The sequence below is a fragment of the Sinohyriopsis cumingii genome, chromosome 18, assembly GCF_028554795.1.
Source record: "Sinohyriopsis cumingii isolate HCF-2022 chromosome 18, ASM2855479v2, whole genome shotgun sequence".
In the NCBI taxonomy this organism is placed as follows: Eukaryota; Metazoa; Mollusca; class Bivalvia; order Unionida; family Unionidae; genus Sinohyriopsis; species Sinohyriopsis cumingii.
In genome coordinates, this window is record NC_142978.1 from 99,963,362 (window position 1) to 99,982,561 (window position 19,200).

At 36.9% G+C, this 19,200-nt stretch overlaps 1 protein-coding gene across 5 annotated transcripts in view; it reads left to right on the forward strand.

The window, feature by feature from the left end:
- Window positions 1–19,200, forward strand: part of LOC149777584 (neurofibromin-like) — a 295,420-nt gene that overhangs the window by 151,887 nt on the left and 124,333 nt on the right. For all 5 annotated transcript variants that reach the window (XR_016416190.1, XM_089942205.1, XM_089942202.1 and 2 more), the window contains exons 31-33: window positions 423–506; window positions 6,595–6,779; window positions 15,791–15,883. Coding sequence is in view for 4 of the 5 variants with exons in the window: in XM_089942205.1 (XP_089798331.1) it covers window positions 423–506; window positions 6,595–6,779; window positions 15,791–15,883 (362 nt within the window). In the remaining variant the exon portion in view is untranslated. The remainder of the gene's footprint in view (window positions 1–422; window positions 507–6,594; window positions 6,780–15,790; window positions 15,884–19,200) is intronic.

Consider the following 19,200-nt stretch of genomic DNA (forward strand, 5'->3'; position numbering starts at 1 on the left):
TGATGTACCCTACAACTTGGGTGATGATAAAAAATGCAGAGAAACCCTGAAACATTTGTTTTCATGGCATATGTGATCATCAGCACTGGAAGAAATTTCTACAGAAAGCATTCTATTGACCTAAATGTCTTGGCCAACTACTTGTACTTTTGGCTTTTAGGTGGATGGTGGGAAGGTAACAATTTCAGGTCTTGATTATATATTTTAGAATGATCCTTCTCCATCAAACCTAAATTGCAAATACATGTAGATACTTAAAATACTTGATTAAAAGCCTTCCCTTGAAGTTGTCTTTGTCACAAATGTTTTCACTGCAGTTCTCCCCATTCCCTTGAAGTTGTCTTTATCAAAAAAGTTTTCATTGCAGTTCTGTCATTTGCTGATATTTCTTTAGGGCTAGAAATACTCTTTTCTCTTTGCAGGATGAACTGGCCCGAGTGTTTGTAAACCTGTTTGATGCAAAGCATCTGTTGTACCAGTTGCTGTGGAACATGTTTTCCAAGGAGGTGAGATTTCTTATTCAGGTACATTACTTGATCATAATACATTTGGAGAACAAGTTTGAAAGTTTGAAAGCTAAACAATTTGTTAACCATGTCTTTGCACTTGTTGAGCAATAAAATAGCTCAAAATGTTTGCGCACCCAGATGGATAGAAGAATTCGTGCCAACTCTCGTCAGTCACAAAGTACTACTTCTGTTTTTCCCTGATCTTCATTATTGTAATAGGTCTCATGAATATTTCCATTACAAGCCTTTTCACCAGTTGGAATGATTTTGTAGGCATTTTCTCATCATAGGGAAGTAATTTCATACCAAGTTCATGTAATCATTGTCATTACACATCATTTGTATATTTCTTCATGTAATAGGGTAATTCGTGCCATCAAAACTGCTTTTTCTAATGTTCATTAGTACTTGTATTTCATTTCAGTACTCAACCTTATGCAAGTTTTATCAAGCAAATGATCATCTATTCTAGAATTAAGATCATTTCTCTTGCACTTATCTTGATTTTTGTTTTCATTTCAGTTCAGTGTTCACTTCACTCTAAGCTTAAATCAATACTTGACTGATTTCAGTCGTATAGTCAGTTTTTCACTCTCATTACAAGTAAAAGTGGATAGGATTGAAAATGAGGTCTATAAGGAGATCAGTCCACCTGTATTAGCTGTATGGGCTGTCAGTTGCATGATATTTGTTTACAGTGCTCTTATTGGTAATAGTTATGGCCATACAGTTTAGTGGTAGAGCCAAGAAACAATCCCATAGGGATGCAACATCATAAATATTGACACCATTACTGCCTTATTTGCCAGCTTTCTCATGTCTGAGTCACTTGAGACAGAAAGGTCACTAGAGTCAAGGTTGATCTGGCAATCTTTGCTGTTTCAGACCTACAGCACAGCCTTAACTCTGCCATCAGTCGCAGAGTAACAGCCACATCATACCAGAACTAGACTACTGGTCTAGGACTGACACTATGTTGTGCTCGACATGGACCATCAACGAAAATACATATTATAATGACCTTTGCCTCAATAGCCCATACTACAACTCAGCACCACATACTGAATATTGGCACCAAAAGTCATCCAGCTGTGGATCCCTATGCCCTCTGCTACCAGGACTTGATCTGATCATAGGTCTTCTCTGCATATCCAGTTTCAAACCCAAGATGCACTGGTCATGCTTCTTTCAGACCTGGATATGGTTATTGAGTTATCTGATACAGGGCAAAGGAAGGCATGACATACCATGTCTGGACATGACCCTCATTGGTCATGGTCTATCATGATATTATACCTCATTTCCCAGTATAAACTATGGACTTTTGATGACACTCAGAGTGAATGCCTGGAGATAACTGTGTCCCAACATGGATGGTCTTGTAGCCTTGTTCATCATTCCATACTTCAGGTCAGTTGTTGCTGTCTTCAGGGAGGATTCTGTGTTGCCCCACACATATGATTTTAAAGATGTATGCTTGCAAGTCTCATCTGCTTGCTATAACAATGTTTAGGGAAGACTTTGCCTTCCATGTATCCATTGAAAAAGTCTTACGGTTTCTGCCTCCAGAGTTATGTTTCTTCCAGTTCCATCCGGTAGACTATTACAAAATTCTGACATCTATCAACCATGTAGCTGAGACAAACCAGCCATCTTTCCAAGAGATATTGCAATCTGATCAAATTACCTGTATCTTAAATTGCTTCATCCATGGTCAGTCACTGAGAGGTAAGGAAAGGAGCCCCCAAAGAGGCAAATCTTTCAAGCCCCATTCACCGTGAACCCAACCTTTGTTTCCAAGAGGGACCAGAGAAGTTGGCATCCCAAACAGGGAAACCCTCTTCCAAACTTAATTTCTTGGTGAGGATTCAGTTTCTCAGAGCCAAGTGATGACAAAACAAATTAAGAGGGGGTCACAATATTAATCTACTTCTCTCTCAGGCAGCCAACTTCATGCAAAAACGATGCCATGCTTGTGCTGCCCTTTTCCAGTATCTCGATGGGGGTAGATTTCAACACTTAACCCTGGAATGGGAGAGACTCTGCCCTGATGACCATTGAGTCTTGCAAATTGGTGGCCTCCAGTCCAGTTCTACGATCCTCTCCTAATGTCAGTGATTTCCTTTGCCACAGTTGTCCACATAGGCCTATACAATATCAGAAATTCTACAACAGGAAAAAATGCTGTTCTCTCACAGAGGGCAGTAAAGGTCCTTGAAAAACAAATTCACCTGGATATTACTTCAGACTTTTCTTAGTTTTCAAGGTCATTGATATAACATCTCCCAACCAACATATTTGGGTGCTGTTCTTCAGAATGGCAACCCCAAGATGGATCCTTACTGCCATTCAGGAGGGAGATTTTGCAGTAAGCCTAAACCTTTGAGATATGTCCCCTTCATAGTTCCATTCCTGGGTCTTCCTAGAAATTGCAGAAGTTTGCTTGGGACATGTACAAGTTCAGGACATTACCCTTTGGTCAGAGTCTTTAGAAGAATCTTGAGCAGAGTAAAGCCATGCTTCAGAAGCATATCCGCCTTTGACATCAGGCAACCAGGACAAGATTCTCAAAAAATTGAAATTCATATTCAAGACCACCACATTCCAGTTAGGCTCAGGTCCAAGTGGACTAGCTGTCCTGATAGAATCATTCAGTTGACATTAAATAATCCATTCACCTTTGTTCAGTCAAATCTGTGCCCACTGTGGCAGATCTCTTGTGGACAACTTTGTGATGAGGTGGAATGCAAATTTTCAACCTTTGTTTGGGGGCCCCGAGTGGCCAAGTGGTCTAAAGCACTCACCATTCTGGATCACTGCCATCTCACCTCTGTCTGTGTGGGTTCGAGTCCAAGGCTCGGCTAGCATGGGTACATGGGAAAGCCTGCCAGTAGCTTCTCGTGGGTCGGTGGTTCTTCCCTGGGTTTTCCAGGGTTCTTCCTCCACCAGTTTTACTGGCCGCCATGTATAGCCTATCTTGTGCTGAAAAATGGTGTTAAACCCTAGAACAACAACCTTTGTTTGGTAAGTCTTATATCTGAAAGCCTTAGTAGTCAATGCCAACTTAATGGACTCCATCTGTCTCAGTGCTTGTGCATGTCCTCCAACTCTTCATTTTTCCAAAGCCATTCACAAAGTAAGGTATCCAAGTGCAGACTAATCTAGATTTAATGACTTTGGAAAAATTATGAGTTACGGGATAGGCACCAATGGACAAATTCATGGATTAACAGCCTTCTGAATCTAACCAGATTCTCAGGAAACTGATGCCTTCTTGTTTAATGAAAAAACTGTTCATACAAGTTTTCCATGTCAACCATGACTCTGCATACCTGGCTTATATCTAAAATGAACCACATTTCTGGAAACAGGGTTGCTGACATCATTGCTTGAGCATGGAGGCCATCACTTTGAAAGACTGAGGAAAAGTTAAAGACTTCTTTCAGTGGTGCAAGCTGAGAAACATCACTCTTTTAAAAAATTTAGTACTGCAAATAACTTTCTTCTTCCTTTGGCATTTCATGGAGAAGTTAGCCCCAATTACAGTCATGGGCCACAGTTCCATGTTTCCAGACATCTTGGAGAACGTAGGCCAGAACAAAGACCTTAATTATCTTCTTGACCGTTTTTACTGGCCTCGACATATGTTCTTGGCTCATTGTCTGAAATGCAACTTACCGTGGCTTCTGACATGATTGAGCAAGGAACCTGCTGAGCTGCAGTCTAGAACATTGTTGGCTCACCTTTTGTACAAAACTTGTTTTGTAATCAGTCTAGCAATGATGAAATTTATGCCTTATTGGTCACCCATAACTATTGCACTAATGGCATAATGGGTCAGTTTCTTGCATGACATACTCTGCTTTCGTTACTAATAACAAACTTCCATTCATGGGAAACCATTATTTTGTCTTCAACCACTCAGGATCCTGTTAGGGCATTGAAGTGGTTTCTGAAGTGTACTAAGCTGATCATAAAATGGAGACCTTTTATATTTATACTGCTCAAAGAAGGAAGAGACGATGTTTATTCTTAGGTTTGTTTATCCATGATCCATTGGCTTATCTGTTCATCTTACAAGGAACTAATGAAAGGCCAGGTGAATTTCTTAAACATTCAGTTTACATTGAAATAACCAAAGGTCAGATGTATTTTTTAAACATTGAGTTTACAAGGAAATAACCAAAGGCCAGATGTATTTTTTAAACATTTAGTTTACAAGGAAATAACCAAAGAGCAAAAGAATTTCTTAAACATATCAGCTTACAAGGAACAAACCAAAAGACCAGATGAATTTCTTATATATATATAAGCTTACAAGGAACAAACCAGAAGACCAGATGAATTTCTTATATGTATCAGCTTACAAGGAACAAACCAAAAGACCAGATGAATTTCTTATATGTATCAGCTTACAAGGAACAAACCAAAAGATCAGATGAATTTCTTATATGTATCAGCTTACAAGGAACAAACTAAAAGACCAGATGAATTTCTTACACATGTCAGCTCGTGAGGTTACACAGTCACCACCAGTATAACATTCAAGTGAAGCTGCTTTGTGACTGATGTTGGCTTAGTTTGAACTGGTGGAACCTATATAACCAGTGCAACAGGATACCTTCCCAGATCATTTCATAATGTTGCAGGTTACTCAGATTTTGTTCTGTTTGTGGGAGCAGATTATGTTTTCTTTTCAAGACCATGTCGATTTACTTGAGCATTGCTTATTGTAGCCTATTTTTCACAAGACCATTCATTGACTTTTTCTTACCCTAGCCCATTTTTTGCAGGACCATTCATTGACTATTGCTTACCATAGTCCATTTTTCATATGAGACTAAAAACTGCTTCACATATATTAGGAGACCGTAGCCAGGGCAGTCTCTTGGTAAGGGCATACAAGTCTCACCACCTTTTATCTATTTTCTTTACACATTATTAGGTTATGTATTTGAGCAAGAAACAAATCTTTTGAGTACAATTGTTTCTTCAGTACACCCCTGGAAGAGCATGCACTTCGGCTCAGTAGCTGACATGATTTGGCACAGTCATCTGTCCAGGGGAAGCCATTTTCATCTGACTTCTATCTCGACAAACAGGCATCATTTTTATGGACTTTTATTGCTAAAAACATTTCAGAAGACTTAGCTTGTGACTAGGGTAGTGTGGTAATGGATGTTCTCCTTACATATCATGATTGGGTAATTATTATCAAAGAAACATTTTACTCTCATGTTTTGGTTGGTTTGTGCTTGAAAGCAGTTAGATTAATGTTGAAGCTGTTGCCAAACAACTAGTGGTTCATAGAGTCAGGCCAATGTTTCACCAACAGACTTTTAAGTCTGTTCTTGAATCTAGGATCATCAGTTTAATTGGATAAAATTAAGACTAACAAAAGTTTGATCAGTCAGATGTATGAAATATTTTTGGTCACTAGGCAGCAGTAAGATAAGGCTTCATTGGCATGTTAGGAATTTTTCAGCCTAGTACCAGTATAGCAGAGAGCATTATAATCAGTCAGTCTGTTCTCTAGATGATCTGAATACCTTTATTTTTAAAGGAAAGTACTTGTTATTCTGTAATATGTAATCTCGCTATATCTTTCTTCTTTGGGCAAGTTTCTTGGGTCTCATGTTTCCATGTGACTGTCTACCACTCCGGTGGCCTAGTGTTTAGAATGTCCGCCTCGGAAGTGGGAAGTTGTGGGTTCAAACTCCAGCTGAGTCATACCAAAGACTTACACAAATGTTACTAACAGCTGCCTCGCTAGGCACTCAGCATTAAGAGGTTAGTGTTAGGACTGGTTGGCCTGGTGTCAGGATAATGTGACTGGGTGAGACATATGCTACATGTCTGCGGCATGATGCCCCAGTGTTAGATGTCACTATAAACTGCCAGACTGCAGACATCGTAGCATTATGACTGAAAAATTGTTAAAACTATGTTAAAAATCTTAATCACACACACACACACTCCATGTGACTGTCTCTGAATTCCTTGTTCTTTCCTCCTGCTCTTTTCCCTGTGTCTTTCAAGTCGGTTATAAATTTTATAAACATTTAAGTGTATTCATCTTCTACAGGTGGAAATAGCTGACTGCATGCAGACATTATTCCGTGGCAACAGTCTTGCTAGCAAAATCATGGCCTACTGTTTCCGGTTTTATGGCCAGGGTTATCTGAGAGAGCTTTTAAACCCACTCATCATGGAAATGTTTCAAATGGAGCAACAGACTACTCAAGTTTCTTTTGAGATAGACCCAGCCAGGTAACTCTTTCCTTGCATTATAGACCTGACAGTGTAACACTTTTGTCGTATATCTTGAGAAATACCAGTCTTGGAGATGGACTTAACTTTATAAAGCTTTGCTTATATTATAGATCTGGCCAGGTCACAGTAAACGTTTTTTTTATTCTAATGTGTCCTTCACTTGTTGTTGCAAGAGAGACCCAGCCAGGTAACACTTGACATCCATTATACATCTTAATAGGTACTGGACGTGTCACTGATATAAACTAATCATCTGGAGGAAGTGGGAGCTAAGTATTTTCCCAAGGACACTTTGAGGCAGTGAATATGGGCTGGTCTGATGTGTATTAAAACCATGAACACTGCATTAAAAGTACTCTGGGTATGGCCCTGCATACCTCATGCATTGTCTGTCATCTGTCATGCATCCGTCGGCATTTGCTATTTTGTTTTCTCAGAAACCATTGTTGGAATTTTAGCCGAACTTGTCATAGTGCATCCTGGCATGAAGGGTTTCAAATTTATACAAATAATTGACTATAACATATGGCCACCATTACTAACAATAGACAAACCCATAAATTACTTTTTCTTAAAATTGCCTAAAAGAATTTCACAGAAAACATCCTGGCATGAAGGGCTGTCATATATGTACAAATGATGCCAACTTGGCATCAATCATTGCCAAAAAAAGAGAAATATTTTTAAATTACTTTTTCTCAAAAACTGATTTAAAGGAATTGATACATTTTGACAGTGAGCATACTAGCGTGAAGTGATTGAAGTTTTGTTCAAAAGTATGCCACTGTTACTAAATATAGAAAAACCTTTAAACATCTTACCCTAAAACACTTTTCAAAATCTGACAAATTTTGACAGAAAACATGCTAACATCAAGGGCTTTCATTTTGTACAAATAACATCAAGGGCTTTCATTTTGTACAAATAACATCAACGGCTTTCATTTTGTACAAATAATGCCAATTTACTTTCACATATATCCACCATTCCTGTAAGATAAACCTTTAAATGACGTTAAAAACAACTGAACGAAATTTGAGCAAATTTGACAAGGCATCCTGCATTAAAGACCTGTAAAAAATTTCATATACATGTACACCACTCACTCGATAACTCACGCACATCGGGATCCAGAAACATTGACTGCACTATAAGTGAGGCGCGAGTTATCGAGGGACCTATAAAATATGCCCAAAACCAATAAAGTGATTGACGACATAACAGAAAAATAAGGGGGGGGTAGGCAAATTATACTGTTGAATACTCACTTTATAATCATTCTGAGATTAACTGTGAATAAATATCTCTTCATAACGGTGTACTTTATTATTTCCTCATAGGACAACATTAATTTCATGATAAATTACAGTACATTAAGGCGATCATCGAAAACATTATTCCATGTGGTTTCCGTTCGCTTAACATGTGTACCACTTTACACATTGTGTACTACGTCACTAATTTTTATGTTGAATTGGATACATTCTAATTTTATTGTTTGATCCAAATTAGACATTTTTTATATACAAAAGATCGACTCTTTTCGAGAAACAGTGTCGATCGAACGATATATAGATATATAGATTTGAATGCGATAGAAGTAAAATGGAAAACAAAAAAAACCAAGGGTTAATCAGTACTAACATATTGAATTGGTCTACAAATTTAAAACAACGTAAATTAGAACAAGCTAATACTTGCCGTTTGTGCCACGCTTGACAAATATCAATTCACTTTTTGAAAAAATCAGTTAATTTTTTTGTGTGTGTTACTTCTTGGTTTCTCTGCTGACGAGCAAAATCCCTCACATTTCTCAACTGCATGAGCTTTACATAGTCAACATTTTGGGTCTCCAGCCACCTTACGGCAATAGCAAAATATTTGATTGTTTCCTGTGCAGAGGGGTGGGGGGTGCAACATCTGCATCTGCATCACTTTCAACACTTGTGTTACTCCAGTTAGAATCGTCTTCTGCTGCAAATTTGTTCATTATAGAATTAATTATAGTTTCATCTGACATGTTTTTGGCTGTGGGGCAATCATTGTCAGCACAAATCCACTCCTCCATATCATCAAGAGAAACGCCCATCTCAGGACCTTGAGTCTGTACGAATTTCTCCCAAACATCCTTGGCATTAATGACATCAGTTTCACTGAAACATTCGAAGTCACTATCATCGTCGTTGTCTCTGTTAGTGTTTTGCTTTACGTCAAAGGCAGCTCCAAGACCCTTAATCCAGCACCCCTGGTCTCTTGTAATCGATTTTTTTTTTTAATGCAACAAAAACTTCCCCAAGTTGTTGATCAAAACAAAACTGGCATGTACATGTAATTAGGTTCTCACAGAAGTACTCACGGGTTTCGATGTGACAGTCAAATTGACTCTTTTCATGTTTTCAATGAACATAATATGTTGTGATTATAATGTTTACACTGAAACGGAATTAAAGGATTAGAATGTGACTTTCACACAGGAAGACATTTAATTGGTGTTTATTTCATTCTCTGTTGCCACTGTTAGCATTTACCAGAAGTTTTCATTGATCGCTATTTCACCAGACTGTTCATTTACAGTATACTGACAACTATTTATCATAAAAACTTACATAATATATGATATCTTTAAACAGAGGTCTCGCTAGGTTTTTAAAACTGGGTCTTTCTGCCTCTGAATTCAATCACTAAATATCAGTACATTTTCTCACTCGGCCACCAGTCAAAGCCTTTGAACTAGCCGCCTAGCTGTTGCATCATGTTCTTTTTATTTTTTAATGTACTCTTGTAAAATGGCAACATTACATCAAAGAGTCTTTCAGTCACTGAATTCTGTCATTGTAAATATCAGCACAGTTAACTGATCAACACATTTTCCCACAAAGCAGGTGGCTGAAACAGGACCAGCAAATCTTTGAATTTTCCCGCGCACTTATTACATGTGTACAGAGGACTCCCGCCTCAGTGATTTTCTGCGTCCCAGATCAAAAATTGGCGTCCAAATACGGGTAATTAAGCGTTTTCGAGATCTCTGAAATTAATTCTTCTTTAGAACTTGCAAATTTCAAAATATGGATTATATTTTTACGGGCATTAATCACCATTTTCAATGATAAAACGAGCAATGTATCAAGGTTTAATTTATCAATTCTTATCGTAATTTTTTCATGTTCAGCATATTTTAAAGATATTTTAAATACATTTTCTCTGGAAAAAATCTGGAGCCAAGATGGACACCACATTATAAGCGGGATCGCGAGTTATCCAGGCGCGAGTTATCGAGGGAGCAGTGTATTTTCATGCACACAAAAAATGTCTTTAGGAGAAGAGATCATGTATGAATGTTAATATTAGATGATTATGGTATGGCTCCTAAAATTTCATATACGTGTATTTTTCTTGTACACAAAAAATTGTTTTTCTTTCTTAAAAGTATGAAAAAATACATTGTAAAAAGCTTATTCAGGGATCATTCTGGGCTTCGCCAGTGTTGCAAATTGTGATCTTTTTGCCATATTGGTGACAAAATATACCACATGGCAATTTTTCTTTTGCGACATTGTTGGCTGCTTAAACTTGTATATACAGTATTGGGTTTGGAGTGAAGATATTCGGAGGCACCATGAAAGGAAGCCGCAAACTTGATATAAAATGCACCAGAATTTATCTGTTGTTACATAAACAAATTCTTTGTTCATATTGACATACCATATAAATGGTGTGTTAAATCACAATCCACTTATTTTGACATCTGGCCTGAGTAATGTATGCTGTGAGATCAACACTTTTATTTTGGACATTTCTGGTAGCAGAGTTCAACCAGACAAGGCCCTGTCTTACAATGGATCTTTCAGACAAAATAATGTCAGATTATCAACCGGTTGCTAGTAATTAATATATTTATTTCGACAGACCATTGTATGTGGATGGTAAGTAAAATTCCTCTTCTTTTGACTTATGATGGTCTATCTCTCCAATAGTCATGCTACCAGTGTAGTAGTCAAATTTATCCCCCTCTGAAAGTTTCTCTGGGGAAAGAATTGGCCAGCTGATTTTTGCTGTTACACTGGGACTGCCTACAATTGACCAGCCTTTGAAGGCAGGAATGGTAACTGCTACAATCAACCAAACGACAGCCGATTTCTTTTTGTCTTACAATGTACCCAGAAAAAAATAGTTATGCTAAAACTTCAAAGAAAACTGATTACCTTTGAAGCACCAATTGTTCTGTAAATGCTAAGTAAATGAAAAAATTCAGTCTCAATCAGTGTTCTACAATTATATGATGTTGCCACTGCAATAAGAAACGGGCATTTGTTTGGTCTGCCTAAGCTCTTATTTAGTGGTGACTTTTATAACACATGCACCCTTCATCAAAGAAAGCTGACTACAATCTTCATTTTTAAAACCAACCTTTCATCAAAGGATGTCAGTACCAAACTCAAATAAATGTAATGGAATCTGTTGGATTGTTACATTTTCCATAGTGACTGGAACAAGTTAATTGTGCTGTGAAAGTTTCATTTTTGCTGGAAATTTTTTATGCTTACAGTCACTACCAATGGCAGCATAAAACGCAAATTAAATTTCCAATCATTTGAAATCATAGATATTGGGCCATCAAGTTAATCGAAGATGGGATATCAAAGATGTTTCTTAAACTTCCTAATGTGATCGCATGTTTTCATTTCCCCATGAAGAGCCTCATCCACTGGGTAGCCTCAGCAAGATAATAGCTGTCTCCATCATTTTTACCCTGATCTGCCATAGCATGATACACCTGCAGATCAGGGTCTGTGTTGTTTGTTCTGCCGATTGCTCTAAACAAACTGATTAGACCCAGATCTGCTGGCACATTATGCAATGGCATATCTGGGTCTGTGCAGTTTGCAGTTGGACTCATAAGTGAGTATATATGGTATTAGCTCAACTGGTCATAGGTCAGAAGAGGTTGTGGTCTGTTGTCACTACACCATGGTTGCCATGAAACTCTGTACACACTTTCATCCCATGATTTGCTTGGTCATATGGAAAAATGATAACTTCTGGACATTACATATGACCACCAGGTTGGCTGTCTTAAATATTTTGTTACTCCTGCTGGAAAAAATATGTCAACATGAGGTTTTTGCCACCCTAATTATGATGTCTAGTTGGCCCTGAATAAAACTGTTGCTGATTTGACATCCATCTTGAAAATCTTATCACTTCTCCTCCTGAACAGAACATAATATTGAAGTAAGGTTTTCACATAAAAGACTTCTTATGATGCCAGGTTGGTCGTAAAGTAAAAGTGTACTGATCTAAAATCCAGTATACCCGTCATGGCAGCCATAAATGAAAATGGCAATCAGCTTGAAATTGTTGTTATTACTATTTCTCTAGAACAGAAAGTCATATCATTGTTGTATCATCATTGTCATATCATCATTGTCATGTCTCCGCTCCAGTGTCCTAGTGGTTAGAGTGTCCGACTTGGATGCGGGAGTTCGTGGGTTCGATCCCGGCTGAGTCATACCAAAGACTTACAGAAATGGTACTTATAGCTTCCTCGCTTGGCACTCAGCATTACGAGGTTAGTGTTAGGACTGGTCAGCCTGGTGTCAGGATAATGTGACTGGGTGGGACATCACACTACATATCTGCGACATGATGCCCCAGTGCTGGACACCACTATAAACTGCCACACTGCAGACATAGTAGCAATATGACTGAAGCATTGTTAAAGCTTCATTAAAAATCCAAATCACACACATGCACACACACATACACACACGCACACACACACACATTGTCATGTCAGCATTGTTGTGTCAACATTGTCATGTCATCATTGTTGTATCATCGTCATGTCATTATTGTCATGTCATCATTGTCATATCATCATTGTAATATCATCATTGTTGTGATCATTGTTGTGTCTTCATTGTTGTGTCATCATTGTCGTGTCAGCATTTTCATGTCGTATCATCATTGTCATATCATTATAGTGTCATTGTTGTGTCATTGTCATTGTTGTGTCATCATTGTCATATCATTGTTGTATCATCATTGTCATGTCGTCATTATCATGTCATCATTGTCATATTGTTATATCGTTATTGTCATATATACCACCATTGTCATGTCATCATTATTGTGTCATCATTTTCATGTCATCATTGTCATATCATCATTGTCATATCATCATTGTCACCATAATGTTTCTTATGATAACACCTTGATGGTCCTCAATGAAAATGGTGCTGTTTGGATATCCAGTCTGGCCACCATGGTGGTCATTTTGAAAATCATATTTTTGGTATTCCTCCTCAATGGATGGTCATTTTGACATGGGATTTTCACTTTTTTAAAGTTTTGTTGGTATTGGAAGAAAATGGTGCTGATCCGATACCCAGTATGGCCACAATGGCAGTAATTTTCAATATGTCAGTATTCTTTCTTAATGAATAGTCACATTGGGTTTCACCAAGAGTCTTCCAATGATGATCAGGTTTAAATGAAGATGGTGCAGTTCTTACATCCAGTATGGCTGCCATTGCAGCTAATTTGATTTTTTTTTATTTCTCAAAAATATTAGTGATGGTTTCATTACTTCGCAGTTAAAAAGAACAAATGGTCTTATCTTGAATCCCTGGAAATTTTTATGGGCAGTAGATCAGATTAGTCACCAGTTTGGGCTTTGTGGTTGCCAAAGATTCAAAGACTCAATGAATGTCAGTCTATTTTCTCTGGAATTAAAAATGACCTCTTTCCCAATATATGAATTTAAATACTGGAGAAAATCTCATTTTTGTTTATAAAACAAAAAAATTGTGGGACTTTACATTATATTATAGTGATTGATTAAAAAAAATTGATAATTTTTTCTATAACAAAACTAATTTCATGGCAGCCCCATAGTATAGGGGTTATCAGCTTGACTGGGAAATTGTTCCCTTTTAAGGATATTAGAAAGGAAAGTGAATGATGCAAATCAGAGCAATTATCTAATAGAATAAGTGACATACACAGCGTGATAGCATGTGCAAGTTATCTTTTTGCCTGTGGTATGCATGCATGCACTTTTGGACAAGCTTTTTTCCCACTGAATTAAGTCTTACACTTACCCATATATAGATTACACCTTTCCAGTAATAAAAAATAAAATAAAAACAAAGCAATAAAATGTTGTGTTTGTCTCTTACATTATCATGTCTTTAGTTCCCCCCAATATAACAATTTGAGACCATTCTAAAAAGAATGGCTGCATTGTAAGAGTAGCATAAGTGGTAATTTGTCCATCATAGATCTTCAAATACTTTCATAATTTTCTATTTATAGTAACTGTGTATGACCCATTTCTAAGAAGACAGATGGGTTTCTTTAATTTAAAACTTTGCCTCACATATTCATTTAATCAGTAAACAAGTTATTTAGCAGACCAGTCTGTACTTTTTAAGAAAATGGAGCCAGATATTAAGTGAAATGGGCTTTTATGGTTTGACTTTTGAATGATACTTCATAGAGCAGATATGTTTTTTTTTAAATTTCAAAACATGTCCAATCAGAAAAAGGGCAACTCAACACAACTTTACAAAGTTTTAAAAGAAGAAAATATGAGATGGATGCAACAGTGCTTGGATTGAGTACTTCATCATCAGCTCATTGCAGAATTTGTGGACTTTATAATCATTTGGCACAAGTTAGACGTGTAGACTAGTTAAAGTTAGTGTTGAATATAGATAAGCTTTGGATATGCTGTATCATAATGTGCCTGTGGATCAGGGTCTGTGTTGTTTGCTATAATACTCCTACAAATCTACACATACCCAAATCTGCTTTAGGTGATGGCAGATCTGGGTTTTGCAGTTTTAAATTGGACTCAATTTACAAGCATGTATATAAGGTAATAATGAAATTAATGATTGAAGGCATTGTACATTATCACTGAAACAATGGTGAAATTGGTAAATGTGGGTGCATAAAACATAGACTTTAGTTGACACATCACAGAAGGAAGGTGCTGGCAAAACTATGAACTACAATATAATACAAGGTAATGACAAAAGAACTTTCTTTCTGAATCTGTATATGGCATGTTTAGGCTAAAGAATCAGAAATTACAAGTCAGTTGAAAAGCATGGTAATTATTTAATTATTTCTGTACAATCTGTCAGAACTGTCCATTAATTGGTATATCATGGTTTGCACATCATTGACACATGAATTTTAGAACTGTCTTGAAAATTTCTAGAAATTAAAATAAGTTGGTCTCATCCTTGAAAAAGTGTCTGAATTTATTGAAAAACTTTCTGACATTTGCACAGAACTCTTTGAATATATCAGGGAGAATATAAAACATTTAAATTGAATAAAATAGTTTTCACATTTCAAATTAATACATTGTTATTGGAATATTTTTTCCATAAATAATAACTAGAAAATTGAATGGATCAAATAATACTTTGCATTGGTAGTTAACAGATGGAGTAGCATTTCTTTGCTCGTGTGGCATCCAAATTTTTAATTGTTCTTTCTTCATTTTTCTCTATTTATGAAATAATAAACCAAGTAAAAAATGGAGAAAATGTTGTTGTTGTTGTTGTTGTTGGGTTTAACGCCATTTTTCAGCACACGATAGGCTATATATGGCGGCCAGTATTAATGGTGGAGGAAGAACCCGGGAAAACCCCGGAAAGAACCACCGACCCACGAGAAGCTACTGGCATGCTTTCTCACATATCTACATTGGCTGAATCTGAGACTCGAACCGGCGCAGACAGAGGTGAGATGGCAGTGATCCGTAACGGCGAACACTTTAGACCACTCGGCCACTCGGGCCCCGGAGAAAATGTAAATTTCATTAAAAAAATACTCCTTCAAAATTTTTTGTAGTGCTGAAAACTCTTTGAAAAGTCCTTGAAAATTCTGTAGACAGGATCATATGAGCCATGGCACATTTTCCAAAATGAATAATTACTGATCATGGACATTGTTTTGTCTTTAAAGGAAGGTAATCTTGTATTTTCCAGGTTGGAGCCAGGTGAAACTATAGAAGACAACAAAAGAAATCTTATGATTATCACCCAGAAAGTGTTCAATGCAATTGTGGAGTCTGCAGGAAGGTGAGTGAGTTATCTCCATGTATATTATCATCTGAGACCTTGGTCCTGCTAGAGTCATGTCCCAATTTACTGTTACTCTAAACATGACTTGTCAGATTTATATTTTTTATATACTGCTAATAGGTAGAATGTTATCACTAAATCCATGCCTCTATGTACATACATGTTTACCTTTATGTTTCTGCATATCAGTTTAAGTGTTAAAGCATCTACCTTTACCAGACATTGTGGATGGCATGCAGATGTGGTAAGAACTTGTTGATTTGGGTTCAAAAATGTTGAAGTCACCATGACTGAAAAAGAAGAATGGTGACTTCACATTTTTTCTCTCGACCACATACCTTGTCAAAGTTGTTAAGGGTTGGCAGTTAAGGTTTGATTGAGGGTTTTTGACACAGCAACACATGTATGTTATTTAGTGCCAAGACAGATGGAGCAAAATGGCATGGCAAAGGACACTTCATGGTAGGCAGTCTGGGCTAATCCATTGGTAGGATTTGAACCTGCACCTTTAAGGTTGTGAGTCTAACATGCTGACTACAGCTTATATTAGTCACATGACATGTAGGATGGCACTCAGTGTCTATTCTGTATCCACTAACTGGTAAGGGGGAGGAGGGTACAGTTAAGGAATAAGCCTGTTGATTATAGTGTCCAAAGGTAAAAGGTCAAGGCCATTGTGACTTTAAAAAAAGTTGGGTACAATAAACTGTTCTAGATCAAACCTTCATATTTTGGGATTTAAATTTCAAATGTCAAGGTCATGATAGGTATAAGAAGAAAATGTGCTGTTCCGAGTATTCTAGTTTATATGCTGTTAATGGGCTTTCATTTGTGGGGTTTTAGTTAATTATGGATTTCATTGTTGCTAGAAGCCATGTTTTTAAAGACCCAAAGCACATTTAAATTTAGGTGAAGATAATAGGATACTGTCCATGTCTTTCCATGGCATAGTGACATATTTGAGTAACAGCAAAAAAAAGTGGGGGGGTGCAAAATCACAAAATTTGATGCCCACAAAAATGAAAGATGTACAGTATTATGACCTTACTCTCATTACTCTTTCATCTCAGGATTTCATGTGGTGGAAAGGTAAATTGGTCAGACCTAAGTAGATGTCATCGCTCATTTAGGCAATAATTTGTCAAACAGTAAAGTCTACAATAAAAAATATTTAAAGATTTTATCTTCATTTGCAAAACAAGAGGCTTGAATTAGCTATTATTATTTTTTCATTTGGTTTTGTGTGCATCTCAGGTTAAAGGTTTTAATATCAGTTTTATCTTACATTTTATTAATTTTTTAATCATTTCAGGTCCTTATGTTGGAGGGCATAGTTAAGTTCTTTTTTTTGACTTTAATGGGCACACATCATGGTCCAGAATTTTCGGAAACTTATTTTAGCACAGAGATTGAAGCCCTAAGCCACAAAATTTGGAAACTGGATCGTTAGTTGAAATTTTTTTTAAATAAACAGAACTTGCAGAAATTTGAAGCTTGGGTTCTAATTTGCTAACAGAATAGACCAATTTTGTAATGGCAGATCTGGTTCTATGCTTCTTTGGATATGAATTTTACCAAGGTAAATGTAACATCATATTTGTTTAGCTGTTCTTGCTCAGTGACTAATAGAAATGCATTGCCTAACATATTTAACCTAAATGTTTAGATTTGTCCAGCAATCAATTTGTATTGCATAAAAGGTGTAAAATTAAACTAAGCTGGGTACAAGTTGGAAAATGAAATTCAGTATTCACACACAAAGGTGGGTGGTTTGTACAAGAAAAGTAAATTTCGACATGAATAAGTCATTAACATGCTAATGTAGCCATTGTTCCATTGTAATGGGAGCCTTTCAGTTGAGTCTAGTAAGTTACGTCACTTTCCTTTTCTTGAGAAATATTTGTCTTTAATGTAAATTGTGAGAAATAGGTATATCTTTTTTTTTTTGGCAATGGGGGGCCCCGAGTGGTCTAAAGCGCTCACCGTTCTGGATCACTGTCATCTCACCTCTGTCTGCGTGGGTTCGAGTCCAAGGCTCAGCTAGCGTTGGTACGTGGGAAAGCCTGCCAGTAGCTTCTCATGCGTCGGTGGTTCTTCCCTGGGTTTTCCAGGGTTCTTCCTCCACCAGTTATCCTGGCCGCCATGTATAGCCTATCCTGTGCTGAAAAATGGCGTTAAACCCTAAAACAACAACAACAACAACAACAAAATTTTTGGCAATGGAAACGTAGGTATCCAGAGTGTTATTTTTCTCTGTTCATTTTTTTAAGAATTATACAAATTATAAGACAGTTGCAGAGTTGAACTGAAACATTTGTATAATATTACATTAACCTTCCAAAGCTTGTGCCCTAGTATGCTCTGTTTGTATAAGCATATGCAAAGCTCTGCTTTCTGCAAAACATTTATTTCTGCATCAAAGTTTAAATTTTTGTTTACCTTCTTTTTGCTTGCCCTTCAAGTAAATATCTTAAGGGAACATATCGAGTGTCACATGACACATCATGGAGGTGTTATTACTCATATTCAAAAAATGTTCTAAAGTAATAGTGTTGTGTAATGTGCTAGAAACATATTGATATCTACTGGCATCAACAGAAGTGTTAGACTTTGATTGTTTGAAAATTTATTCATCATTTAAATATGAATTTATTTGCACCAAAACCTTCACAAGATTCTGTCCTGTCATGAGAAACTTGATTTGCACCAAAACCTTTACCAGATTCTGTCCTGTCATGAGAAACTTGATTTGAACCAAAACCTTTACCAGAGTCTGTCCTGTCTTGAGAAACTTGATTTGCACCAAAACCTTTACCAGAGTCTGTCCTGTCATGAGAAACTTGATTTGAACCAAAACCTTTACCAGAGTCTGTCCTGTCTTGAGAAACTTGATTTGCACCAAAACCTTTAGCAGAGTCTGTCCTGTCATGAGAAACTTGTTTTGCACCAAAACCTTTAGCAGAGTCTGTCCTGTCATGAGAAACCTGTTTTGCACCAAAACCATTACCAGATTCTGTCCTGTCTTGAGAAACTTGTTTTGCACCAAAACGTTTACCAAATTCATTTCAGTTATGAGAAAGCTGTTTTGCACCAAAACTTGTACTAAATTCTGTCCTGTCATCAGAACTTGTTTTGCACCAAAACCTTTGCCAAATTCATTTCAGTTATGAGAAAGCTGTTTTGCACCAAAAACTTTACCAAATTCATACCAATGATGAGAAACATGTTTCACACCAAAATCTTTACCAAATTCTGTCTAGTCATGAGAAACTTGTTCTGCAGCAATAACTACATCAAGTCTAACCTGACAGAAG